The 26848-nt window shown below is 38.3% G+C and overlaps 3 protein-coding genes across 3 annotated transcripts; 2 read left to right on the top strand and 1 right to left on the bottom strand.

Annotated features, from left to right (window-relative positions):
• The first annotated feature begins 12069 nt into the window (after positions 1-12069).
• On the top strand, positions 12070-12657 carry LOC149268611 (protein transport protein Sec61 subunit gamma). The gene is made up of 2 exons (XM_089470191.1): positions 12070-12230; positions 12282-12657. Exons 1-2 carry the CDS (start codon positions 12175-12177, stop codon positions 12559-12561), a joined length of 336 nt encoding a protein of 111 aa, XP_089326317.1. The 5' UTR covers positions 12070-12174; the 3' UTR covers positions 12562-12657.
• A 9521-nt stretch (positions 12658-22178) lies between these two features.
• LOC149268610 (general odorant-binding protein 57c-like) lies at positions 22179-22828 on the top strand. Its single transcript, XM_089470341.1, has 2 exons — positions 22179-22331; positions 22385-22828. The coding sequence occupies exons 1-2, from the start codon at positions 22275-22277 to the stop codon at positions 22754-22756; spliced, it is 429 nt and encodes a 142-aa protein (XP_089326467.1). The 5' UTR covers positions 22179-22274; the 3' UTR covers positions 22757-22828.
• Positions 22829-24014: 1186 nt separating this feature from the next.
• On the bottom strand, positions 24015-24616 carry LOC108620649 (Odorant-binding protein 57c). Its single transcript, XM_018017548.2, has 2 exons — positions 24481-24616; positions 24015-24426 (listed from the first exon to the last, which is right to left on the bottom strand). The coding sequence occupies exons 1-2, from the start codon at positions 24544-24546 to the stop codon at positions 24082-24084; spliced, it is 411 nt and encodes a 136-aa protein (XP_017873037.2). The 5' UTR covers positions 24547-24616; the 3' UTR covers positions 24015-24081.
• Between the last annotated feature and the right edge of the window lie 2232 nt (positions 24617-26848).

The raw sequence follows: 26848 nt of genomic DNA, 5'->3' as shown, positions 1-26848 counted from the left end.
TCTTGATGTGGCCCGCACTTTGACCTCCGTAAAATGCCAGAATGCCAAATGTATTACTATTTTTGGCCTACGAGTAATATCATACATCTTCACTTTTCATTTGCCTGGCCATTTGACACTTTCGCTTTACGAACCACACAATTTATTTCACTTTTATCTAACATCAAGACATATTGATTTTTGTCCTTGTCCACGCGAAAGGAGAGAAATTGCCTCAACCCAAAGAACAAAAGCAAAAGCAACAAGTAAGAAAGCTCCAGTCGAGACTGCTCGACTAGGAGATACCCTGAACCCTCTAAGCTGATATTCTAATCATTCTGCACTTCTTTTATGCACACATACATACACATGCATCCACACGCACGCATAAGCCTGCGCTCTGCTAACTGCGCAGTAAGCTGCGACTGCGTTTGGGCTGCGCTGGCAGTGTGGGCAATATTATGAGAATTTATTTGTCAAATAATTTCTTTTGTAGACACACAATCTTAATGAAACTGTTAGAGTGTAATCATAGGATGAATATGTGTGTACATTCCAAAGCCCAAGTCTCTAGTACTTGAAATGCGTTTTTTACAAAGTGATGGTGAGGGGGTGAATTTAAGGGTGGGGGGTAAATTTTTAACAAAAACCGAAATTGTATAAAATGCATATAAGCATACATTAAAAATTTGGAGACTCTAGCAATAAGGGTGTAGAAGATATAATTTATAACTGGTTTCGATAAGGTTTTTTATCGATAAAAAATATCGGGATGAGTTATCGATTTTTAATGATAAACTTGATATGCGCGCTGTAATTACGGACATTTAAAAAAAAATTGAAGTCTCTAGCTCGTATATCTTCTGAAATCGACGCGTTCATACATACGGACGGACGGACGACGGACGGACGGACGGACGGACGGACGGACGGACGGACGGAAGACAGACGGACAGGGCCAAATCGACTCAGCTCGTCGCCCTGATCAAGAATATATATACTTTGTGCGGTCTGCCTCGCCTCCTTCTGCCTGTTACATACTTTTAACAAAACCATTATACCCTGATTTCCCATTTTCAATGGGTTCAGGGTATAAAAATCATAAGAAAAAGTTCGGGCTAAAGTTTCGGATTAGCTTGAGATAGAACATCATGGGGCTTTTGTCTATATGTCTATATTAAATGCGTCCCGCACAAATACTAATCAAAGTTGATTGATTACGTGCACTCATGGGTCACTTGAGTAGTTCAGAAGTTTTCGGCGATGTCCTCAAATTTGATGATTGCCTAGATTTTGTGCTGGACATTTAGGGGTTTTTTTTTTTTTTTTTGGTATTTTTATAATAATTTCTGTTCACAAATTAGGGTTGACATTTTCGTTGATGTGGGTGCCGCAATATTTAATAGAATATTTCCATAATTTCGCAGTGGTCAGGTAAAGCGGCTTATTAATCGGGATTGACGGGTCATTTGCTTTAATTCGATTAACGTAAGCCGCTTTGACAAAGGCCATGCCAAGGCATTTCTCTGCTATACGTGGCGTATGCTTAATCTATGTAATATGATGTGGCATTTGATTTTCAATATGGCTAGAACTTGATTAGGAATTGATTAATTGGTGAGAGTCGAAGGGCGATGATAACATTATCAAGGATGGGATTTAATATGATAAAATGAATGCCTAAAGAAAGCTAAAATAAAAATCTATATAAGCCCAATATATTCCATATATTTTATTAGGAATCTTTTTTAAATGAATGCAAATCTTGAATTATTCATAGTTTCATATATAATTGCTTTCGCTCTCTAAATTTGAATAGTTAATCCGAGCCAAGTTAGTTAAGAATGAGCATTAAACATAGGTTATTTCATACTTCAAGCCATTACACGCACAGAATATAGATTAGAGCTTTCTTTTCGAAGCACATTTGGAGCAAAGTGAAAGTCAATTTGCATGCAAATCTGTGCCAGCTTGGGTCCAGCTAACTCAACTAAATCATGTTGAAGTGCATGTCTCAACAATAAAAACCACATTAAAATGAAATTCAATAAAACAAGCAGCGCGCTGAGAGGAGGCGGAAGCGCACTTGACCTGAAAACTCAGTGCAATCAAAATAGGAAACTGCTGCTGATGAGCACGAGGATGATTCGGACTCTGATGATGATGATGATCTGGATGATGATTATGTTGCAGATAGACCAAATGGCTGTGCAACATAAACAGGCTGCCTCAGATTGAGGCATCTTGCGAGGGGACGGGGGCGGGCGGACTTCAGGCCAGTCGGATTGGGCCAGTTCCAGTTCTTGGCCGTGAGTGACAAACTAATTTCATTACCAGCAGCTGGCGCAGACGTTGCTGCCGCCAGTTAAATCCGGTCATAATGCTTGTAATAATAATCAACAGCATGAGCCTGAAGACCGAACGGAGCGAATGGTCCGAGCGTACCCACCACAGATGATAAGTAGCATGGACACATGCAGCGAGAGGGGTGAGAGGCGGGAGGCGAGGGTGGGTTGAAGAAATTGCGATGGCAAAAATAGAACAATTACACTAAAAATAAAAACAAAAGCCAGATAAGTGGGCCACACAGACAAAACGGATGGATCCGGGACTGGGATGGGCTGGGCAGGGCTGGGCTGCGTTCGAGTGCTGGGCGTGGCAAGCTGTGTAATATGTGCACAAATTGAAAATAAAGTTTTGTAACAAAATGTCGCACCGGAAATGAAACTCACAGCATGAAGCCGGGAGCAATGTGTAGCGAAGCGTATAAACTGGGTACAGAGGCAGCCGCAGTCATAGTCGAGCATGGGGCGTGGCACAGTGCACAGTATTGTTTGCCACTATCACACACACACAGAAAGAGAGAGATAGATAGAGAGAGAGCGAGAGAGACGGAGGGAGCAGCATAAAGAGTTGAGTAGTTGTTGGAGTCTGGGGCGCCTTAGTCTAGGCGCAGTCTGCGACAGTTGAGCCTTGCCATAATAAAAGATGACATTTTATAGCAGTCACAGCCAAGTCAGGACATGCCAGCGTTGGCAGGGGTAACGGGTTTTTGGCCTAAGCAGCCAGCAGCAGCCGCTCCATGCCTTTGCCTTGCCTTCACTCCACTCCCTTTCGGTGGCAAGTCAGAGTCAAAGACACAGCTGCTGCACAAAAGTACATAAACCTAGAAATGTCATGTTTATTTTCATTTCATAAGGAAATTGTCTGTCTATAGTTTCGGCTGCGCTCGGCAGTCGCAGGCAGAGAGCAGCCCGGCCAGGTCAGGTCTCTGGAGCCGTTGGCTCCTCTGGCTGCCCTGGCAGGGGCCAGCTTAAACAGTTGCCTAATAAGCACGCCAGCCAGGCACTTTGTGGGCTTTGGAAGCCTCATAGGTAATGCAGCACGAGCACGTGGCACAGCATGTTAGTTTTTATGAGCACGTTAAGCCGGCGGCAAACTTGAACGATTTATCGCCTAACCGGAAATTTATAGCTCGTAATTAGCATATGAAAAATGTTAAGTGATTTCTGCGCCAGGCGAATTGCATTGCCCGAAGAGACCCACACGGTGCATGGTCTGTGCCACCTGACCAAATGGCATAGCTAATTGAATTTTACAAGCGGAATTCACGGCTTGCATGAAATGGCGAATTTATGCTAATAAGTTGTTGATGTTTGGACTCGCTGCACGAAATTAATGCAAGCGAATGATTATATATGAAATTATATTATTGATTGCTTTTCCTATTTTCCTAAATATGTCGAGAAGGAAATATTACATAGAGGTTAGCTTGGGTATTTTTTACTTCTCTTACATCAAATATTTTTTCATATCTAATATAAATAAACAAAAAAAAAAAAAAAAAAAATAAAAAAAATAAAAAAATAAAAAAATAAATAAACAAAAAAAAAAAAAAAATAATAATAATAAAAAAATTAAAATAAAATAAATAAAAATGCTGAATAAAAAATAAAATAAAATAAAAAATTCATTATATATAAATTTAAAATTAATTTTAATATTATTTACTTGAATTATAATTCATAATACATACATACATATACATATAAGTACATGTTATCTAAATGTATTTAATTAATAAAGCTACACTTTATTATCTTCTTTACCTTACTTTATATCAATATATCTCCATATGATCATATACCATATAAGCATTATTAAATACTTTAAGGCTCCTCTCCTTGCCATATGACACATTAGCTCTGTCAACCTACTCGTTTAGCATCTTCTACATTGTCCCGAAATTATCTATTAAATATTCCGTAAAAGTGCCAACGTGTTTTATCCACTTCAAAAATTTTGAATGCGCTACTTAGTAGCTGTACTTCAGGCAGCCAGGCAACAGGCAACAGGCGACAGGCAGCTGGCAGCTGGCAACCCACTCTCAACACCCGCTCCCGCACTCTCGAGCTAGCGGCTCTCAGTTCTCAGTGTCGACCAAATAACCACTCATCTAATCACATCGTTATCATCATCAGCAATTTTGCACAGTCATTGCCGAACAATGGGGAAAACTGTGCCGGTGGCAACGGTAGCTGCCACAGCTACCTCCTGCTCCTGCTACTGCTCCTGCTCCCGCTCCTGCTCCTGCACCTCATCCTACTGATCTGACCATCTAAAACGGTGGCAACAACGTCGCCTCGTGCCACATGCTGGCTCGGTGACTCTGACTGTGTGGCTCGGGCTAACCGTTTAATCATTTTGTCACGCGTTGGCCAAAAACACCAAAAACACCAAACACAAAAACGCGACCTGGCCGCCCGTCATCTGCTCACAAAGGTGCAGACGGCAATGACGATGAAAATGGGTTGTCATGGACCAAAAATGGACTGAGCAGGGCTGGGCTGGGCTGGGCGCCTGGCTGCCTGGTTGCCAGGCTGTTAAATTTTAGCATATGTCATAAAGGCTTAGCCATGATTTATATATATGTCTCTACGAGCCGCACGGCAGCCACATCAAATGCCCGGACAGACGCTGTTAATAAAAAGAATTAGGCAAAGGCAGAGAGACAGGCAGAGGCAGAGGCAGAGACAGAGACAGAGACAGAGACAGCGACAGCAGCAAAGCAAAACAAATGCGAAACTAAACGATTTACGTAGCAGCTAGAAGCAATCGCTGACTGCTCGGAACTTGGGACTCGCTGACTCGGTATTCAAGATTCGGCAATTGGCATTACTCACTCAGCCTGCTAGCCTCATATATCTTCATTTGGAGTTTGTCAATGGCGAGACTGCGACTGCGACGGCGACTGTGGCAGCGACTGCGAGCAGCACGTTGCTCAGCTGTGAGCAAATTTACTTGTGTATAAATATTTATATATTGAAATGCAATGCGAATCGATTGAGCAGCAGCCAGCAGCCAGCAATAGCACTCGCACACACACACACACAAACATACACACACAGAGAGAAACACACACATAAACACATATATATACAATTTCACACAGACTGCGGGCCAATGTGCCGCAATGCAATCGAGCTGCACGAAATTGAATTTGCTGCAAGTTGCTGCCGCTTAGCTCAGTTAGTGCAACGAGGATGGTACGAAAGGTTGCTCGAAATGTTTAGCATGCCTCAAATGGAATTGATAAGTGGGTAAGGTAGAGATTATACTTTGTTGTAGTTGCCTTCAAATTTAATTCAAATTAAAAGCTCTCCATCAGAGCTTTTATTAATATAATTATTGATCATATTAGGCCCTGTTTGCGAAATCAACAACAAAAACGAGAGGCTTCGGCTCTTATCGAAGAAGCTGATGTAATCGGAAACTCAAACCATGACATTATAAAAGATTGTCATTAAAAAATCAATATGAAATTAAAAAAAAAAAAAAAAAAAAAACATTTCAAGTCAACATTTTCAAATATATTAATAAATAATAAAAACTAATTTTTTTTTTTTTTAAATTTGCTAGCCGAGTATTAAATTACTAAATCCTTAAAAATGCAATTAAATTGAAGCGATTAAATAAAGTATTTGAAATTGTCGAAGGAAATATTTTGCTAAGCCTTATTCAATGCTAAAAAAATATCTTGTAAATAAAAAAAAAAAAAACATCAAAAACATAAAATTTGCTATAATATTTCCAGTTGAGTATTTAGTTTTAAGTTGTAAGAAGTTGATATGTATTTTTTTTTTAATATTTGCATTCTATTTTTGTTTTGTTTTTATTTATTTTTACTTGATCTATCTGGCATTTATTAGTATATAATTTTATAAAGTTTATGCATATTATCATTATTTTTGGGTTGCCCTCGTGTAACTACTGTGTGGCAGCATGTACATCCACATCCACATCGGCATCAGCATCAGCAGCGGCATTGGCATCGGCATTGGCATCGACATCAGTGCCAGCTTCAGCTTCAGCTTCAGGTTCAGTTTCTGCATGTTGTTGTTTGTCGAAATTCAACATGCGAAAATGCGATTTGAGCTCAAAGCTTGGTGTGTCGCCAGCCACATCTCCGCCGCCGTCTCCGTCTCCGTCTCCGCCTCTGTCTCAGTCTCTAGCTTGTATATCTATATAACTATCGCCATCTCTATCCGAGTGGCTGTGACTATATCCATCTCTATCTGCTCGGTTCGAACTGGCAGTCACTGCTGTGTTGTCGATGTCGGCTGTCTTGCACTGCATTTTGGGAGCTTTAGCTGTGACAAATCTTTATGCAATGTTGCATGTCGTCTGATTTTGCCATGATGACATGCTGATGGCATAAGCGGGAACGGAAAACGGCAAAAGCACACGCCTCCCCAGTACAACCACCGTCCGCCCCCTCTCGCTCTGCAACGCCACATATCGGAGTTGTTCAGTCTCCCAGTGATTTGTTCAGTGAAGCGTTAAGCGCAAAAATTGGTAATGGCAGTGCCTGGCAATAGTTGTCCTTTCTTCTTTTTAGCAATCATTGCGCAGGTTTTTCGAGGTTTGATTTGGCAGTGCAGCCAAGCTTGGACAACGCACCAGTTACTATGTACTCAGCTATGTATGTGTGTGTGTACCATATATATATGTGTCTTTTGGTATATAAGTAGTTAAATGTTTTTATCTACTTTTGATAAGTCTCTTGTGACTGGCCTAGAATTTTTTTATTTTCTTTAAATTAGATTTGCATTGGCGACGGTATTTTATTATTATTTATTTATTTATATATTTATTATTTGTAGTATTTGTAAATGTAGACTATATGTTACACACAATAATTGTCTATGCTCCGATAGACTTTGGTATTTTTTATGCAATTTTTACAATATAAAAGTATTTTTTATTTTTATTAAAAGCACAACAATATTTGACATAAATATTTTTTTAAAATTATTTTTATTAATAAAATTTCAGGTTTATTTTGTATTATTTTGCTTGGTAGCTCAAAATAATATTATTATAATTTTTTTTATATACATATTTTTTTATATAATCTTAATATATGTATATTAAATATTGTAGTATTATTTTATATTACAAATATTCAATATAAATATTTTGTACATATAATAAAATATTAAAAATACTCAATATAAATATTCTACATTTTATTAACATAAAATATTAATTTGTATATTATTATTATATTATATCTAAAATATTTAATATATATTTTTACATTTTTATAGTTTTTAAATATTGATAATAATTCTTAAATTTAGTTATATCACAACAAATTGTTTCCATGTTGATATCTATATCTCCTCAATTACCTGCTGAATGCTGTAAAACGAAAATGTTACTTTAATGTGCCACGCCCATTAAATGGTATTTTATGAGTGCGCCTGTCTTGCTTCTCAAAGCGGGACACTTGCATGCTTTCGGGCCAGGCTAATTGTGACAGCAGCCGAGGCGCAGGCACGCGCCAAGTGCAACTGTTTGGGGCACTTGAACCATTTTCCATGTGCTCGAAACTTTTGCAATAAAATTTGTTTCAAATTGCCTTTGAACAGAGCGTTGGTCGCTCGACTGCTGAAGTGTGCTCGAGAGTGGGGAGAGGGGAGAGAGATGGATAGAAATTGGGTAATTGGTAACGCAAGCTAGATGTTCTATATTTGCAAAGTTGTCAACGGGATGCGGCTGGGAACGCGGCCAAAGTGCACCCCGGGGGGCATTGGGGCCCGGGTAAATAAATATCAAATATATTGAGAGAGAGCGAGCGGTCGCGCAAAAGTTAATTACATTGTGTTAACGGGCCGACTAATTTTGTAATTCTGTTTCTGAATCATTTAACCATGAAATTGGCTGGCCAGCCACACCCTGAACGCCTAAAACGCCCCAGCCGTCCAAACGGCCAACGCCCCCAGACCTCAGCCAAATGATAGTCCGCAACGCATTAGCCACGCATTTACAGCGCGGTGCTGCTGGGTGGTGCCCGGTGGTGCCGGGTGGTGCCGGGTGGTGCCAGGACGAGTTTACAGCTCAAATGTGAAAATTAGTCTTTCAACTGTTTAGCAGCTTACAGCCTGAGGCCCCTTCAGCACCAACCGACATCCGGCAGGACTCCAACCGGCCCCAGCAGCACCCCCAACCCCACCCAACCATCGCTTGACAGCTGGCACGAAATTCATATTGAAAGTTTTTGGGAGTCTGGGCTGAACATTTGGAATATTTTGATTATACATATTACATATTATTATTTTTAATTCCTGTGGCTTTTACACATAAATTAATGCAATTATATGTGCCGCAGGGGCTGGCCATGTGGGCGTGGGCGTGGCCGCAGCTGTGTGTGCGCGCGCCTGATTAATTTCCACTGTCTTTTGATGTTAGCAGCTGGCCCCAGCGGCATTGTGGCAAATGGCATTAGCGCGCAAATAAATTTAATTAAATCATTTGCGCCCAACTCTGTTGTTAATAAATTCGCCGTACTTGTTTATTTGTGTCTCCCTCTGTGGGTGGCCGAGTGGGCGCAATGATAAGCTGGCCGTAAATTTGTATGAATTATTGGGAAGTTCAAGAGTTTAAGTTTGCCCACACTAAGATATTGGCAATTGATGAGATCAAAGGATGAGCTGTCTCCACACAGTCTATGGCAAAAGTATGGCTTTAAAGAACTTGAAAGTTCACAAAAACTTTAAGTTAGGCCAAGCGCAAAGAAACAATTTTTCTTGCAAGTCTAAGCATATTTGTTGCACACACAACAACCAAAAGTTTCTAAAGCCTTTATTTATTATAAATAATTCAACTGTTTACGCATGACCTTAGTTTGCCGAAATATTTTAAATAAATAAAAATATTTGAATAAATAAATGTTGATAAATATTTTGTTGATTTTCGAATATTTGTCCTTCCAGATTTTTCATAATTATCCTTAAAGACGTTGACATTCTTTACGATTTGACACTAAGCTCCAGTTGCCTGAGCCAAAGGCTTTTCTGCTGCTTAGCTCCAAGCTGGGCTGGCCCAGCTGGGTTGGCCAAGAAGCGTATCTGGCTGTGATACACAGTGCGTATGCGTAATAAACAAAACAACTGCAGATACAATGCTTGCCATTTCGATTCTGTGTGCGTGTGTGTGCGTGTTTGTCCCTGTATTTGTCTCTGCTTTATTTGAATTTACTGCCAAGCAGCCAACACACACACACACACACAGCGGAGCTTTGCTACGCTACTGCCATCCATATACACACATACATATATAGTGCGAGTCAGTGTCACGCCTCAGCCACTGTCTCATCTGCAGCCACAGGCACGCTTACGCCCCCCACTCCACACGCCCCCACGCCCCCACGCCCATCACTGTGGTCCCTGGGCAGACATTGTGCCAATGTTTGGCGTTTGCCTCTGTTGAATAATAAATTGTATTTTGCGGCATTTAAAAGCAATTTTTTAACATTTTTCAATCTCAATGGCGACGATGAAATCCCGACACACGCACACATTCATAACGAAGCGGGCATACAATGCCAACCTTAGTGTGTGTGTGTGTGTGTGTGTGATTGTGCTTGTTGCGTATAGCCCATGCAGAGATGAAGCCGATTGAGTCGATGGAACTGCTGCGTGTGGAGCCTGACAGTATGTATGTGTGTGCGTGTGTGTGTGTGTGTGTATTGCAGCGTACACAACACATAACGAGCCGAGTTGCTGCCATTCCGGCCGCCTTGTGCGCCACAGTTTTGTCTAGCAATTTCGCAGTGAATTGTCCTGGGAGCTCAACCGAGCCAGCCAAGGATGTCAAACGGCAGCAGTAGCAGCAGGAGCAGCAATAGCACTTGCAACATTTTTGGAAATGGAGCTGGCGGCGCTACATGACTCTCTGCATTTGGTTAAGCTTGGAGTGAAGACAGCAACGATTCGGCAGCAAAACAAATTGCAGCATTTAAGACCTCTGTCCGTTTGTCTCTCTCTCTCTCTGTTCCCATCTTCCACTGTCTCGCACTCCCCCTTTCTCCCCTCGCTTTATTTATCATTTGTAGCTGTGCGTGTGCAACGCCAGAAAATTGCTGAAAATTTTGTGGGTGGCTCGGCAGCTTTGCATAAAGTTTGATTAAGTGTGTAATCTAGGCTCCAGCCGCACCACCCACACACAGCTGCATCGGCGGTGCATGTTCGCTGTGTACTTAGCTCCACCGACTGCTTGAGTCTAGCCACAGCATCAGCAATGCGACCGAATTGCAATTTATGTAATATTCAGGCTTTACAATTTACAATTATCCATTCGATGCTAAGCAACTTTGTTAAACTGTTTACTCGGAGCCTAATTGGGGTTAAGCCGAGATCGATCGATTGCTGAGCTATGGCTGCAAGCTGAACCGAAAATGCTCTCCATTGACTGGAGCAAATTTTGATTTATTTCGATGGTAATGCTCGTACATTGGTATTGGTATCTAGTTCAGATTCGACCTCATTGTTTTATGGTCGATTTGTAATACATTTAAATGCGAATGCTGGCATATATTAGATGAGAAATAGAATTGAATAAGAATTAAGTTGCAATTGAGATCAGCTTTATGAACTTCATTAATGTTGCTTACGCATGAATATGCTAATCATGGCTATCTTCTGATGCCGTCAAATGAGGGAGACTAGGAAGAGGAATTTCTAAAAATTATTATGTGTCGTATAGAGAGACATACGTAAACTCTTTTGGTTCTATGCTCTAATTACGCGTCGTGTAATTAGCAACCATGGCAATAGACAGAAGAAGAATTTTATGAATAACTTATTTTTTGTTAGTATTATATACAGTGCTTATAATAATCACAGTTCACTTTTAGTCCACTTAAACGACCCACCTGAAAATGTTTCCCAAATGACATATTTCCTTAAAATCTTGAAAATGAGTAGTCAATATTTCAATTATGAATGGCAAAAAACTTGTTCAATTGAAATTAACGATTTAATAACGATATATTAAGGAGAATGCGACGAAACAAAATTTGACACCTATGTATTACTAAAACAAGAGTTAAATATTTTACTATATCAAACTGGAGATTAGACTGAAATACCATTGTCCATTGTCCATTGTCAACGTAGCTCTGGCTCACACTACATTTTGTAGCTCTATCATCTTTTTTTTTAAGAAACTCTGAGCATTACCCATCTACATTATGATATTCAAACCAAAAACATAAATTCTCAATAAGTAGTTTTAACTCATATGCCGTAGCTCAACACAAACCAGTGCAATCTAAATATTTGTGTAACATAAGGAACTGCAGCGAAATAAGCAACGCACTCTAAGAGTATCATTAATAAACTTCGCTCAAAGCTCTGGCGTAAGATATAGATATAATATTTCCCTTATCCACTTGCAATTAATAACAGTTTCATCACATACTTGAAATCATTTCTTAATTGCTTTTAGCTAAAATAAAACTTTATCAAGTCTAGCTCACGAAATTCGGACTACAATTGAATCAGACTGTTTGACTCAGCCTTGTCATGTTGCTTGAGAAATCTATTAAGAATGTTAAAACGCGCTTTGCAGATGCAGTTGCCGGCTGGAAAATAGTGAAATTGTCGCCTGAGTAACCCTTCTCATGTATTTGCCAAGCGGCGGAGTGGCGGCAGCGGGGCGGGGCGAGTGCCGTTGGGGCAATGGTAAAACTTTTGTAATGAGAAAAGTTAGAAAAGAAAGAAACCGTCGACAGATTTGAGTTCCATCATAAAGGGCGGGGCATGTTAATTCCGACTAAGAAATTCGGAGCAGGCATTGCTTTGTAGCACATACAACAAGTTCAACAGAAAAGTAACGACAGAAGTTTAAATGGATCAGCGTTTACAGCGTCGTCGTCGGGCACCAAGAAAGAAACCAAAGACCGGGTAGGTAATGCCAGTCCAAGCAACTAACTATCCTGAACACTGTGCTCCCAGGCTAGCCAAGCTGCTGCCAGATCTGTTGCCCAATTTACGCTGGACTGCCAAGTACACGCACCTGGTGTGGAATCAGTTGATGCTCCTGCTGCTGCCGGTGCTGCCGCTGCTGAGCTTCGTCAAGGAGTCGTTGCTTATGATCAAGCGCTGCTCGAAACCGGATCGCCAGGAGTTCCAGCGCTCCGTGCTGGCCATCACAATCGGCTTCCTCATAATGGGCTTCCTCGGCTTCATTATCAAACTGCTGCACATAGCAATCACTAATATTATTATGGGCTAACCTGGGGGTCGACAGCAACGTTGTTGTTGCTGCCATAGATATAAAAATAAAGTTTCAATTCAATTGGCAGCAGACAAAGACTTCTTCGACTTGGCCTGCTGGCGCGTGGCCAACCGGGCTACGCTACGAATAGCCAGGGCAGGCAGCTCCTCGCGCCTCGCCTGCCACGCCTCGCCCCGCCTCGCATGCCAACTGTTTGGCTGTCATGGCAAAGCCAAGCTACAACAAGCTGCTATTGTTGTCGCTGACCCCCGACACCGACTCCGACCTCGACAACGACCCCTTTCCTGATCCCGGTTCAGAGCGCGTTATTTAACTCTCTCTCTCTCTCTCTCTCTCTCTCTCTCTTTGTCTCTCTCTCAGCCCATGGCAAGTGTTGACAAGAAAATTTCGCCGCGCACTTTTGAGGAAAACAGTTGCCTTTGCCAAACCAGAAAACTGTCGGATGTGTGTAAATGTAATCAAATCAGCAGCTCGCCAAGCTGCACACTTGAGAGGCTTGCGAGGCTGAGGCGATATGGCTATATTTCATATACCCAGTAGACTAGGGGGCAGTGCCAGGTTCTTAAAGTGCCCGTAATTTCAAAATATATAATATTTTTATATACATATATATTTACTGTTTATCACAATATACCTCTAATTAAATTCATATAAAAACATTTTATCTATTTTATAAATTAATAAATTCAATTTATTTGTATTTATTACCCATACAAATTTGAATTATAATTGTCGGCTTGCTGATGCGTCTGACTGAGCTCAGCTGAGTTTTTATTTCAATTTTTTAACTCAAATCCAGTATAAATATTTTGTTGTGTGTTTGGCTATGTGAAACCTAATTAAATTAGTATTTAGCTAAGGGATATTAGCGTAGCATGCGTTACGCGTTTTAAAATTGCAAATGATTTCACCTTTTATTCGATTAATTTTTTATGCTTTAGCTGAACTGTAAAAAGAAAAAACAATTCAAATTAAATGAAAACAAACATTTTGTAATATTTTAATATTTTATATATATATTCTTGTTATATATATATTTTTGTGTGGGCTGGCTTATCTGTCCACAGGCAGGAGCAGCTGGTGGCCTCGGTCTTTGATGCCTCCTCATCCTTTAGCCAGTTGCATGCGCATTGTCGCATGTGTCTCCATTTGCTGCTGTTATGTTTTATTGATGAGTCTCTCAAACCAAAATTGATGATGCCTTGGATGCGACATCATCGTTCTTCGTGCACTCCCCTCCGCTCCTGCCTCCGCCAGCCTGCTCTGCCCCTCTTCCCTTGGTTTTCGCGCCGTCCACGAAATCGATGCGCTGCCAGTCAACAAAGTTAGTTTGTTTCAGTCGGCGTTGTTGTTTTTGTTGCAGCTGTTGCTGTTGCTGTTGTTGCAACTATTGCCGCTGGCAAATGGCGCAAATTTATTCAAAACTTTTGCTGTTGCAGCCACAGTTGCAGAGACGCCTTATGCTTTAAATCACTTTATGCAACAGGCGACAAAGCAGCTCAAAATATCAACTTGGTGAACGGCGAATAGCGAGCGTGTTGTGTCACAGAAAAGCACCTGAGCTGCTTGAAATACACACACACACTAACACGCACGTCCATATGCGATGCACTAAAAAGTAGCTCCCACCTTTCGAGGTTATGAAGTCACTTAAGCAAAGGGAAAACGTGCTTGCCCCACGGGCGTAGGTTAAAGGATAAGATAAAATACAAAAAAAAAGGAAATAGAAGAAATGTGGTAACCTAGCAACAGAATAACTGTATAAAAGTAGTCAAAGGAAAAGTCTAAAAGTCAGCCCCACACGGCGACACACCTTGCCCACCTGCTCGGCCTGGGCAATTGAGTTACTTATCTTACACTTTTCTAAGCCTCACACAACACGGCGCAGCAGCGGCTGAGTGCCCCGGTTTGGGTATGCCTGAAATTTATTGTGCCCTACCACATTATATTAATGTGAGTGCCTGAAAAGCTTCAGGGAGTCATTTGAGAATATTTCTAAATATAAAGGAGTTTGCTAAGCATAAGCATAATATAATTTACGTAAGATAAATTTCACTTATTCGATGTATAAAATAACAGATTGTTGTAGTTTTTTTTTTTTTTTTTTTTTTTTTTTTTTTTTTTACCTTCATTATATAAAAATTGTTTTTAAATATATTGAACAGATAAAAAAAAATAATTTTTTTTTATATATACACATTACTTTAAGTAATTTATTAAAACATATTTATTTATATTTTATAATTTATATTAGGTACATTTAAGCATATTTGCTTAGATCTATATGCAAAGCTTGTTTGTGTGTCTATATATTTTACAATATATATTTTTTATATATACAATTATATATTTTGTGCTTTGAGTTTCATTTAATAAATTAAATAATTTGGTTTCTATAATTTATTATAAATTAATTTATGAAATTTGATTTATTATATTGAATATTTATTTGGGTTTTTATATTATTTGTTATTTTTTTTTAAATCATTTTTGTTAAATAAAAATTTATTTATGAATAATAGTTTGATAAATTACACTCTTAAATAAATTTTTAAGAAATATATTTACAATTAATTAATTTATTTCCTTTTAATTTTTTTTTATAGATTTTCAAATAATTCCTCATTTTTTATCATGCATTAAATTAATAGTTATTAATAATTTATTTATTTATTTTATTTACTTTTTATGATTCAGCTCTTATATAATTCGTGTTTATTTCGAAGTTATATTCTAGTAAATTCTCTAGAAATATAATCTCGAACATCAATTAGATATTTGATTTGTGTTTCAATTACATTTTCATTCGAATTCCTATTCAAATTGTTCTATTGAATCAAGAATGCCTTTGGTACATTTTTTTGTCACTTGATTTCTTGAAGAGCATGGCAAGTTCGTTGAGTCAAGAATGCCTCTTGATTTCGGATATTTGAGTTCTTCTTTGGCTGCGTTTTAATTAAAAGTGAAGTGCGGCCATTAATTTGCAACTACAAATTACACTCAATAAAACATGGCTAGTGCACTGATTTTTCGGCACACACACACACACAACACACACTCAAAATTTGCCAGCCACATGGCAGAGTGTGTGTATGTCTGTGTGTTCCTTTGTGTGCAAGAGTGTGTGTGTGTGCCTTGCTGGCAATCAATTTGCACTTTGACTACAATTACTGATTTTCGACACTTCAAAGGATTTTATAAATTGCCATTTGTGCACCCCCTCAACCAAAAAAAAAAAAAAAAAAAGGAAAAAGAAAGAAAAGGGAGCTCCAACCTAGCTCCATTCAAAACTACGCCCATTGCTGCTGTTACTCCTGCTACTGCCGCTGCCGCTGCCGCTGCTGCTGCTCCGACTTTGGCAATTTGTTTTGGCCATTTACTTTGCCAGCTTTCACACATGTGTTTCAGCTCTTGTTGCCATCGCTTTCTTCTCCCTCGCTCTCGCTCTCGCTCTCTCTCTCTCTCATTCTCTTTTTTGTTGTTGATTGCGCCTGCCGAGTACAACTTTAATTAAGTCAGTGTGCGAGTCCTCTGGCAAGTTAAAAGTGTGTTCGCAGCGGGGCGTGGCACATAAATTGGCTGCACATTTAGCAGGCTTCTTTTTTTTCGTTTTCGTTTTTTTTGTTAGGGCACCAATAGATCATAGTTCATAGCACACAGATTATCCATGACTTTCTTAGCTCCCATGGTGCTTAGTTCTTGCAAATGATGGATTTCCAATAGGCAAAGTTTACCAATATTCGAAATTCTGTCTATATAAATACGAGAAAGTTGTTATATGGCCAGTTATTTGGCTACCAACTGGAAGTCTATCTGCCAGTAGGCGCACAACATTCGCCAATTCATAATGAATTGAAATTTATTAAGTATGCCGTCAGAGGTTCGATTCAGCATCCACCAATCTTGCGATTTAAGGCAATTAAACAGAATCCGTAAACAGCAGCTGTCCATATCTCGCATCTAACTGAATTTGCCTTTTGACCGTGGCTGGCCGAATCGGGTGGGAGGGGGAGTGCAGTCATATTATATTGGCACGCCCGCATATTTAATAAAAAACCAATAAACGTTAAAAGCCTTTGAGTGGACGATGGCCATAAGCTACCTGCCGGCCGAGTGGGCCGTTGTCGCTGGCCAACTGAACGCCCGATTAAATGCATTTAAATGTGTTTTCATCATAATTATGCATATGCAAACATGACTCGACCAATTCGCCCGAGCCTGGGGCCGGGCCCCTTTGCCTGCAGCTGCCAGACGGCAGACGGCAGCCGGCAGCCGGCAGCCGGCAGTCAGGGCCGCGCTGCTGGTGGTTTTCCGGGAGCTTAAGTGCTTTAATGGCTTATAATTATGTTGCAAGCAATTATTGTCAATGGCCGCCACGGCGAATGCCAGCGCACCAACACAACTGCAACGAAATATTATTTAATTAATTAGTTAAAAAGCAAATGGATAAATCCACATCCCGTTTGATGTGTGTACGCGAAGAGAAAAACAAATTTGGCAACAGCAGCAGTAGCAGCATCGGTAGCAGCATCAGTAGCAGCAGCTGCTGCTGCGCTGTTTTGCTTTTGAACATAAAATTCAATCGCTAAATTATGCAAATATGCCGCAACTGCGACAATCTGTGATGGCGACCCAATATGCACAACGTTACGTATACGCAACGCGGCCGTTACTGAGGCTGAGGCCATGGCCCAGTCCTTTGCACACACAGTGAGATAGACTGCGATAGGGTGTGAGAGAGAGAGAGAGAGAGAGACACGCATGAGCATGTGTGAAGAGTTTGTGCTCGAGTGTGTGCAAAGAGGTCGACGCGGCGCGACGTTGAGTTCATCGATGATGATTTTACTGCAATTCCGTTGCCTAGTTTTTGGGGCAGCAAAAACAGAAACCGAGAAGAAGAAGACAAAAAAAAAAAGAGAAAATAAAACGTCGACAACTGTCAGAGACCAAACGTGGACTACGCTGGCGACCTCTCTTCTTCTTCCCATTCATGCCGGCGGCGGCTGCGTCTTTGCCGCTTTTTGCGGTTCTATTTTTTTTTTTTTTTTTTTGGTTTGTGTGTGCGCCTTTGCCACCTTTGCGTGTCGCTTAGTTGCATGGCAATGGATCGGCAACCGGATCAGGTTTGCGGAATGGTTTGCAATTTTATTTCGTCGACGTGACAAACGCAATCAGCGTCAGTCGCATGTGTAAAAATGTGTTCGAATTGATGCGTGTGTGTGTGTGTGTGTGTGAGTGGATGTGTGAGTGGCTCTGTGTGTGTGTGTGTGCTATTTGATGGCATTCAAGAGCAGCAAGACAACTGGAGCCGGCAAACTGGAAACATTGGCAAGAGGAATTTGTATGCCAATATCTATGCTAAAATGTAGAAAGCGAGATTTTCAAAAAGTGTTGCAAAAATCTCTTCTTATTTAAGGCTTCACTTTTTGCAAAGGACGATGGGAATGAAGAGAAAAACATATGAATAAATATATAAATATTATATCTATATATATATATATTATAATATATATATATATATATATATATATATATATATATTATATATATATATATATATATATATATATATATATATAATATATATATTATAATATTTTATTTATTTATTCTAATAATATTTTCTGATAATTAAAATGCAGAAAATATTTGTATTTGTATAAAAAACTTATTTTATTTTATTATAAACAAATTCATTAAATTTATGTTTTAATTATGTCATCAGTGCAAATTAACTCAGAATATATATTTTTGTATAAAGTTCTGGACTTAATGTAAAACATGCCTGAAGCCCATTAAATGTAATTAAATCCATAAATTTGAATAGCCATAAATATTTTAGAAAATTACATAAAATAAAGTTAATTAAAATTAAGTTTTAAAGAGACATATTAATTATAAATAATATAGTTGTTATATAATTAGAAATACGTTTTGTTTTTTCTTTTTATAGAAATATAAGCACTAGAGCAATATTTTTATAAATCTTTTCATATTGTTAATATAATTCAGCTACATTAATTTTATATGCTACATAGATGCAATTTCAAAAATATATAAATATTCATTACAAGTACTTAAAAAAAAGAAGGAAATAAACATCATGGCAAATATTTTACATATTTTTATAGTACCACAAAGAATATAAAATGGTATATGAAAAAAAAAAAGCAAAATTATTTTTAAGTATTATTAAACTGCAATCGAAAACGATATATCAACTCAATATATTGAGTAATAATAATACATAGAAATTAAAATATATATAGAGCTTTTTGAATGGAAATCATTTTGATTTTCTTCAAAAATAAATTCATTTTTGCTATGCAACAGTTAAGTGTGGATATATTTCTGTTCACAAAAAAAGTATGTAAAAAAAAAAAAAAAAAAACAAACTAGAGTATTCACACATTTCTATGCAGTGTGCAAAGTACTTCACAATATTTCAGCACTTGGAACACTGAATATTTGAATGCAACCTGAGGGTGTGTATGTGTGTGTGTGTGTGTGCTTGATAGTGCATGTGTGTAAGAATATGGCATTGAATTATCTGCTGTTTGGCATGAAATGTTTGCCAATTGGCATTGAGAGGGCAAGTGCAGAATGTAAATTCAATTGCTGGCCCAAAATATATATTAAATTGTCGACTGCAAATTATGTATGCAATTTAAATGAAATTATTCATGTGAAAAGATTTTTCAAATATTTATGGCCAGTGCCAGCATGCTTTCGGTCGAGTTTCGGAATTTCTGTTTGCTAGCTCAAAAACAAAAAATAAATAAAAAATAAAAAAATTGTAGGCTTAATTAAATCTATGCAATTGCTCGACTATTATTTTTCAGATTCCAAATTACATTCTGTGACAATTTTACGCGTCAATTTTCTTGTTGGGTCTAACGCCTTCTGAGTGGTTTTAATGTTTTTTGTTCTGTTTTGTTTTTATGTTTCTATGTAGTAGTACTCGGGCTTTCGGGATTTTTCATAAATGCTGCATGAACCGAACTTCCTGTTTCCGGTGGGCGCACTTTCCCTTCGTGACGCCGCTGCCGCTGCTGCTGGTAAGAACAAACGGAAATAAAGATATTTGGGTAGCCAAACTCAAAGTGGAACTTTGATGTTTTGCCAGTGGCAGAGGCGGAAGAGGATGAACTTGAGCTTTGAGCGCTCGAGCCAACAAATGTCAATTTCATTCCAAGAACACAGCAAAGGGAGGGAGAACAATGCAAAGAGCCAAATACACATACATATATACTATTTTACTAGCTTTATAGTGATTTTAATTAAATAATATTTGAAATTTGAGAATTCTTGTCATTTGTTAATTGGAATTTCGGAATTTTTAATGTTAATTAATTTTTATTTTTTCCATTGAAATATTCAGGTATGCCAGCTTGAATTAAATTGAAATTGGAACTAAACAATTCATTGGCCTGGTTTCTTATTATTCGCTGAATTATTCATATTGCATATAAAGCAAATAAAATCCAAGCGGCAGCTGAACAAAGGGCACTTTGTCATGTGGCTTTCAATTGACATTCGATTAGCTGCTAGATTTTTTATTATATTTGTATGAGCCAGGCAGAGCAGATCGAGCGTCTGTCGACATTATGCAAATGTTGGCCCAAACATGTATGGATAGTGTAGTCGTGGGTTAACACCTGGTTGCCTGCCGGTCTCGTTGTCTGGCTGCCTGGCTGCAGCCTTTGCTGTTGCCTTTGCTGTTGCCTTTGTCGTTGCCGTTGTCGTTGCCGCTGGTACTCAATGTATTTGCCGTTTGGCAGATTCAATTACCCGCGCTTCCATTAACTGTCACCTCAGCACTGCAATTTTTCACACAACTTAAATATTTATAGGGTTTATTAATGCGCATGTGGGTAGATGCAGCCAAAAAAGAAAACAATTATAATTATTTATTACGGCAAGAAGTGAGACGCCTTTTGAGACTGCAAGTGCTGTGTGCGAGTGTGTGTGGCTGTGTGTGGGTCTGTGTGTGTGTAACATATGCACACTCATACACACAGCAGTTGCAAACGAAAGCGAAACGAAACTGTCGCGGGAATAGCAATAAATCATTTATGCAGCAGCCTTGCACTTACACACTCCCTCCCTCCCTCTCGCCCTCCTCTCTCTCCCACACACACACACACAGAGATACGCACATGTGTACAAAATGGCATAAATCAACTTACACACCCACACCCATGCACTGGCACACACAGAGACGCACACCAGCAGGGACGTGCCCGCAGTCATATGCAGAACTTGCGCGAGTTTCCCAAAGAAAATGCAGCTGAAAAATTGCAAACTTACGCGCTTCGCTTCGTCGCTTCGTCGCCTCGTCGCCTCGTCGCCTGGTCGCCTCGTCATCTCCAGCCAGTGCTGTCTATCCTCGCTACTCTTTACTCGTGGCGCCACTTACCTTTCCTTTTGAGTGCATGTCAGTGCCTCATGTGTCTCTTGATAAGCACACTCGAAGCTGCAGCATCAGCTACAGCAACAGCAACAGCAGCAGCAGCAGCAGCAGCCGAGCTGCAACTGTGGCATAAGCAAAGGCGCTTGTTCAATTCGGCTGCGAGGACACTGCTCAAAAAGACTTTTTCTTCGGCTCCCTTTTTGTGTAGTATTTTTACTTTTTTTTTTTCAAGAGATGCAAAGTACTTTATTGACAGTTGCTGAAGTGTGTTGAGCAGTGCATGTTTTTCTGGCTGAATTTAATTTCTCGTTTGTGAAGCAAACTGTTAGCCGTAATTCAATGCAACTCGAGGTTGGAGTTGCATGCAAAATATAATTATATTTTTTCTAGATATGATTATATAAGACAGTATTTAACTATTTTGTAAAGAAATTATTTTAGGCAGATAATTACAATATTTAATATAGCAAAAATATTAAACCATTTTAAAACTAAATATTAATTATTTATATTATTATTATTTCTTACTTATTTTATATCGAATTTAAATTGAAAATATGTTAAATTTTTGTTATCAAATAACTTTCATATTTGTTTAAATCAGTTCATTAAATATATATGCTAATTAAAAATATATTAAATAAACGTGTTTTTAAATGGTATATTTATATTAAAAATGTATGGCATATATATATTGAAAGCTAGTAATTATTTTAATAATTTTGAACTTTTTAACTTTAATCGTTTCAGGTCATAACAACATATTTACCATCAAATCAACTAAAGAGGATTATTAATTATATTCAATTTGAATTTTGTCTGTATTACGTTTTAGTTTCCTTGATATTAAAGATAAATAAAATTATATTAAATTTCTCAAGCGTATCATGTGGTAGGAAATGCATTGAATTTGTTATTCTAATTGTTATATAAAGTAAATGAGTTGCATTATGTGTAAATTTGTTGTTTGTCTAAAATCATATAAATCTAGCTCTGTAAATAAATACCATTGTTAGGCTTTAGAGATTCTTAAAAATTATGAATAGAATTAAATAAATATATTTAGGGAGAGATAGATAACAAAAAGAGATTTAATTGACTTGTTTACTAATGAAGTGGGAACGTTGTGTAACTCTTGTTTGAAATCAAGCTTATTAAGTCGAATAAAAGAAGTTGTAATCATAGAGAGCTGGGCAGCTGAGCAGCAGAGCCTATAAATAAGCAAGCCAAGAGTTTGCATCAACAGTTGAGCGTTGCGCCTGAAATCAAAATTAAAGGAAATATTAACAAATCGAAAATGTTGTCTTACATTAAAATTATAATACCCCTAACATTTCTGATGGCTTTTGGGCATGTAAGTAATATGCAACACCTAAATGAATGTCTGTTTTAAAATTATTCTTATAGAGTTTGCTTGTGCCCATAGAAGTGGAAGATAAATGCCTGACTGAAAATAACACAACCAGAATGGATTTATATGCCAAGATTGATCAGGCAAAAACTGAAGGACATTTCGAAAATATTGAAATGAAATACATGTGCTATGTGCACTGTGCGGCAGCCGAGTTGGAGATCCTTGACGCCAATGAGCAATTGGACATCGAGGTGTTCAAGAAGATGGAGCACTTGCAGGAGGAGAATGCTGAGGTTATCGAGGAATGCCATCGAGTGATTAGCCTGGTCGAAGACAAGTGTGTATATGCCTTTCAAATGTTGGTATGTTTCATCAAAAACTATCGTAGAGTGGATTATATTAGTATTACGCCGGGCAAACAATGATTTGCTGAGACTCGACATAAACCAAATTATTGCAATCGATTTTTATAAATAAAATGATTTTGTTTTATTTAATTTATTTGTTTTTTTTTTTTTTTTTGTTTTAACAATGTAGTTTTTGCACATTCTAAAGATAATAAATTTAATTGCGGATATTTAATAAAAAATACTGTCAAATGCAATAAATTAATAAGCCGGCCACATTTGGCTGATTTGCATAATTAAATGAAATTGGCCTGCGTACCACGGGGCGTATGAATCAAATTAATTGCATTGGCGTGCCGATTTAATTGATTTGCGATAACTATATGCACACATAGTAATCAGCACAGTTAGAATTAACATGCCACATACATATATACATACATACATGAATTTGTATATAGATATATATCGTTGTATTTGTGTCATAAAATAATAATAGATGATTGCTGATAACAGCCGAAGGCCTTTTCCGTACAAATGTATTACGTTCCTTGGTCTGTTGTTGCTGTTGTTGTTGCTACAGTTGCTGTTGCTGTTGCAGTTGTTGTTTGCCGTGTGTGCCAGGAAAAAACATTTTGCTTCTCACAATGCAATTCCGTTACAGTTTTACGCTGTTTTTCTTTATGCCAGCAGCGCATGCAGCGGAAGTTGTCACGATGCATTGTTGCTGCTGTTGTTGTTGTTATGTGAAAAGAAAAGGCGCACAGCTGCAGCAGCAGCAGCACCACCACCAACACCCACACACTTGACTGGCTCCGGTTTTGCCTCTGGCTGCTATTGTTAGCCCGGCTTTCGATTGTCATTTCAACTTTACGCGCTTTGCATACATGTGTGTGTGTGTTTACGTGTGTGGGGCGTGCCACATTAGCGGGAAAAAGAAAAATATGGTCATGTATTGTCAACACGCCCGCGCCCACGCGTCGTATGAGTAACGCGGCCGCGTCTGCCACGTTTCTCGCGCCATGTCAACATGCAAAACAACAGCGAGGCGGAAGCACATTGTGAACGCTACACGACTTCTCTATGCAGCGCCACCCCTGCACCGCCCCGCACCGCCCCGCACTGCCCGGCCCACCCCTCCAACAACATGATGAGGTGTGGCCGATGCCTGTTTCTTTGGTCGTCGCAGCTCGCTGCAGCTGGTTACGGGAATGGAGCAATTATTATTTCGTAAATCGACGGAAGTTGTACAAGAACACAGCAGCAAAAACTCTGCAGCCTGAAGCAATCAAACAGTAACAAGATGATAATTGGAGCACGCCAGCGGAATATCGAATCTGTTTATATGAATATCTTTATTGCAGCAACCGCAGAGACAGAGACTTAAGCAGCTTCTGTTGATTTTAAGACTCCAGACTCTCTAACAAGCACATTGTCATACTGAAGGCGTATTCACAGAAGTCTTCGCCCCCATCGTGGATTTTCTTGCACTCTATAAAGACCTCGCGATCCTTCGGTGTGAGCTCTTCATGTTCGTTGACCAGCTCAATGTCCACATGTCCATTCGAGTCTAGAATGTGCATTTCCGTGGCCATGCAGTGCAAGTAGCACTTGTATTTCTTATCAATGCTATCCATATCTATATCCGAGTTGTTTTGGCTCAGCAATGTCTCATACTCAGCTCTCTCGATATCGTTGTCGGCCAAACACTTTGTTACCATCTCATCCATTTCATCTTCAGGAAAACTCTGAGAGGTCAAAAATATTAATAAAATATTAGCATAATGAGAAATCGATTTCACCTGCACACAAACGAGTAAAAGGGCAAACGATATTGCAGCAAATGCATCCTTCGTGCGATTAAACATTGTATTTAGTTTTGATTTTATTGCGACGCTGAAACTGAGTAAACTGGAATCATACGAATTTTGCCGTGGGTTTTATAGCTGCTCATTAAATCTATTTTAAATGGGTTGTATATTCAAAAAGTTGTCTTATCCTGCTTACAATCAACACGCTCTGGTTTTAGTAATATGTTTATAATTATATCTAGAGCATCTGAGCTTAATTTCTGTTGATTCATGAATTCGTCGTGATCGCGTGTAACTTTCCAACTAACCAGATAAAATTAAAACAATATTATTTAATTTAATTAAAATTATAAATTTAGAATCAACCGCAACCAAATTCAAGCATCATTCAAATTGAGACTCTATAGACGTGCGGACAAGCTTTTAAGTCCACTTTTGACTAGCTGATCTAGCTGAAGCCTTTAAGTCCACTTTTGACTAGCTGAACAGAATTTATTTTAAGTTGACTTCACGGCTTTGTACCATATATACTTCTGCTAGATACAAAATTTGTTAGAATCTATGATTTTGCATTGAAAAAAAGTAAAGTAAAGAATATAAATTTTGAAAAATTTTTTTAAAATTAATTTTTATGTACACATAAATTTTTAAGCAATTAAAAATTTTACAAATTATATTTATAGTGTAGTGTTTATGATTATATTTAAATCTATAAGCAAAAATAAATATATCTTTAATTTCGCAAGCTTTATCATAATTTCGCCTCATTCTCTTTCAGGCAAGTCATATTTTATGCAACCATGTGAAATATAAGAAATCAGAGTAACAATATATATTCATTATTATTTTTCACTGCAAACCTTGCTAAAATCGATAAACTAAATGTATTGAAGTAAACCAAATTAAAATCTATATATTTTTCTGCAGCTTAAAATTTCTGTTAATTTTTAGCAATTAGCTATAGAGGAATTGTGACATTTTTTATTTATTTTCAAAAATAATCAACTACGCAAGTCCACATACTGAACGCCTAATCGGAAGAGTCTCCGTCTCTATCCTGCACTTCTTTGCACTCCTCGATGGCACCGATAAATGTGGAGCTTTGCTTCTCAAATTGAGTCATCAATGCTATATCAACAAATCACGATAAGAGTCTAGGAAGTCAGCATTAGTATTTCTGATCGATATTATCCCCATCGATCTCTGATCTGTTTTGGTTCATGAATTCCTCATGATCAACTCTCTCGATGTTATTAACAGCCAAGCATTTAGCAACGATTTCATTAACATTTTCATTCGCTGCAGAGATCTGTTTAAATTCGTACAAGTTTATTATTTAAAATATATTTAAATAATTTATTATTATTTTAACCTGGGCCAAAGCCAGCAGACAAGCAACAGGAATTACAACGGGGAATGCATATTTCGTGCAGTCAAATGTTTCATTTAATTTTTACTTAATTTCAGCACCAAAACTGAGCAGACTGCAGTAATATGCGATTTCGGGCGAGTTTTAGTTAGTTATTTATGAAAATATATTAAAAAAGTTTGCTTATCATGTTTGCAATCAACATGCACATTTTATTCAAGCTCTATTCGCATTAATTAATCTATGGAGTTTTCATCAGTTATCTAGAGCATTTCGAGGCAGCGAAATTGTTGAGTTTGCGTGCTTAATTAGGCGTTGATCTGCCCAGAAATCAATTGATAATAATTACAATTTGTATAATGATAATTGTTTCTATGAAATCAAATTAACGGGATTTTTTTTTTAATTTTGAATGTAATTTCATTTTGTACTTTTAATAAATCTAATAAGAATTTGTGCTTTTTGACTATGCCGAAAACCTCTGTTAGATAACAGGTGAGCAGCTTACACAGCAGTCTAATTTTTGTTGTATTAAAGTCTACACACTCAACTTCTATTATCAAAATGCAAACCTGAATCACAATAACTAAAACAACAACAACAGCTCGAAGAGCACGCGCCAAAAACTCACGTAAATTTCATTTTATACGCAGTGAAATTCGCATAACATTTCCTGTCAACATATTTTGCCACACTTTGCTGCAAAAATGAAGCGACAATGCAGCAGTAGCAGTCAGGCCATTATGCCCAGCATACACACACACACACACACACATTGTCGCATACACACACACACAGAGAGCGACAAATTGGTCTGACAGCATCGGATGGGACATTTCTAACTATGCGACCTCAACACCAGTAACCAACACCAGCCGAGCACCCCTCGCTCTGCCACGCCCTCCCTTCCTGCCCCTGGGCAGCCCTTTTCTCAGCAAAGCGAAACGCGCTACAACAAATGAAAATTCCAAGAATATTCGCATTCGCAGT

Source organism: Drosophila arizonae, chromosome 5 (genome assembly GCF_054131065.1).
Source record: "Drosophila arizonae isolate 15081-1271.41 chromosome 5, UAZ_ARI_1.0, whole genome shotgun sequence".
Lineage (NCBI taxonomy): Eukaryota > Metazoa > Arthropoda > Insecta > Diptera > Drosophilidae > Drosophila > Drosophila arizonae.
This window is presented reverse-complemented; position numbering and strand designations above follow the sequence as displayed.

Coding starts and splice junctions, on each gene's coding strand:
- LOC149268611 (XM_089470191.1), top strand. CDS start 12,175: ATGGATCAGCGTTTACAGCGTCGTCGTCGGGCACCAAGAAAGAAACCA. Junction 12,231..12,281: donor AGAAAGAAACCAAAGACCGG/GTAGGTAATGCC, acceptor CTGTGCTCCCAG/GCTAGCCAAGCTGCTGCCAG.
- LOC149268610 (XM_089470341.1), top strand. CDS start 22,275: ATGTTGTCTTACATTAAAATTATAATACCCCTAACATTTCTGATGGCT. Junction 22,332..22,384: donor TTCTGATGGCTTTTGGGCAT/GTAAGTAATATG, acceptor TTATTCTTATAG/AGTTTGCTTGTGCCCATAGA.
- LOC108620649 (XM_018017548.2), bottom strand. CDS start 24,546: ATGTTTAATCGCACGAAGGATGCATTTGCTGCAATATCGTTTGCCCTT. Junction 24,427..24,480: donor TTTTACTCGTTTGTGTGCAG/GTGAAATCGATT, acceptor TTGACCTCTCAG/AGTTTTCCTGAAGATGAAAT.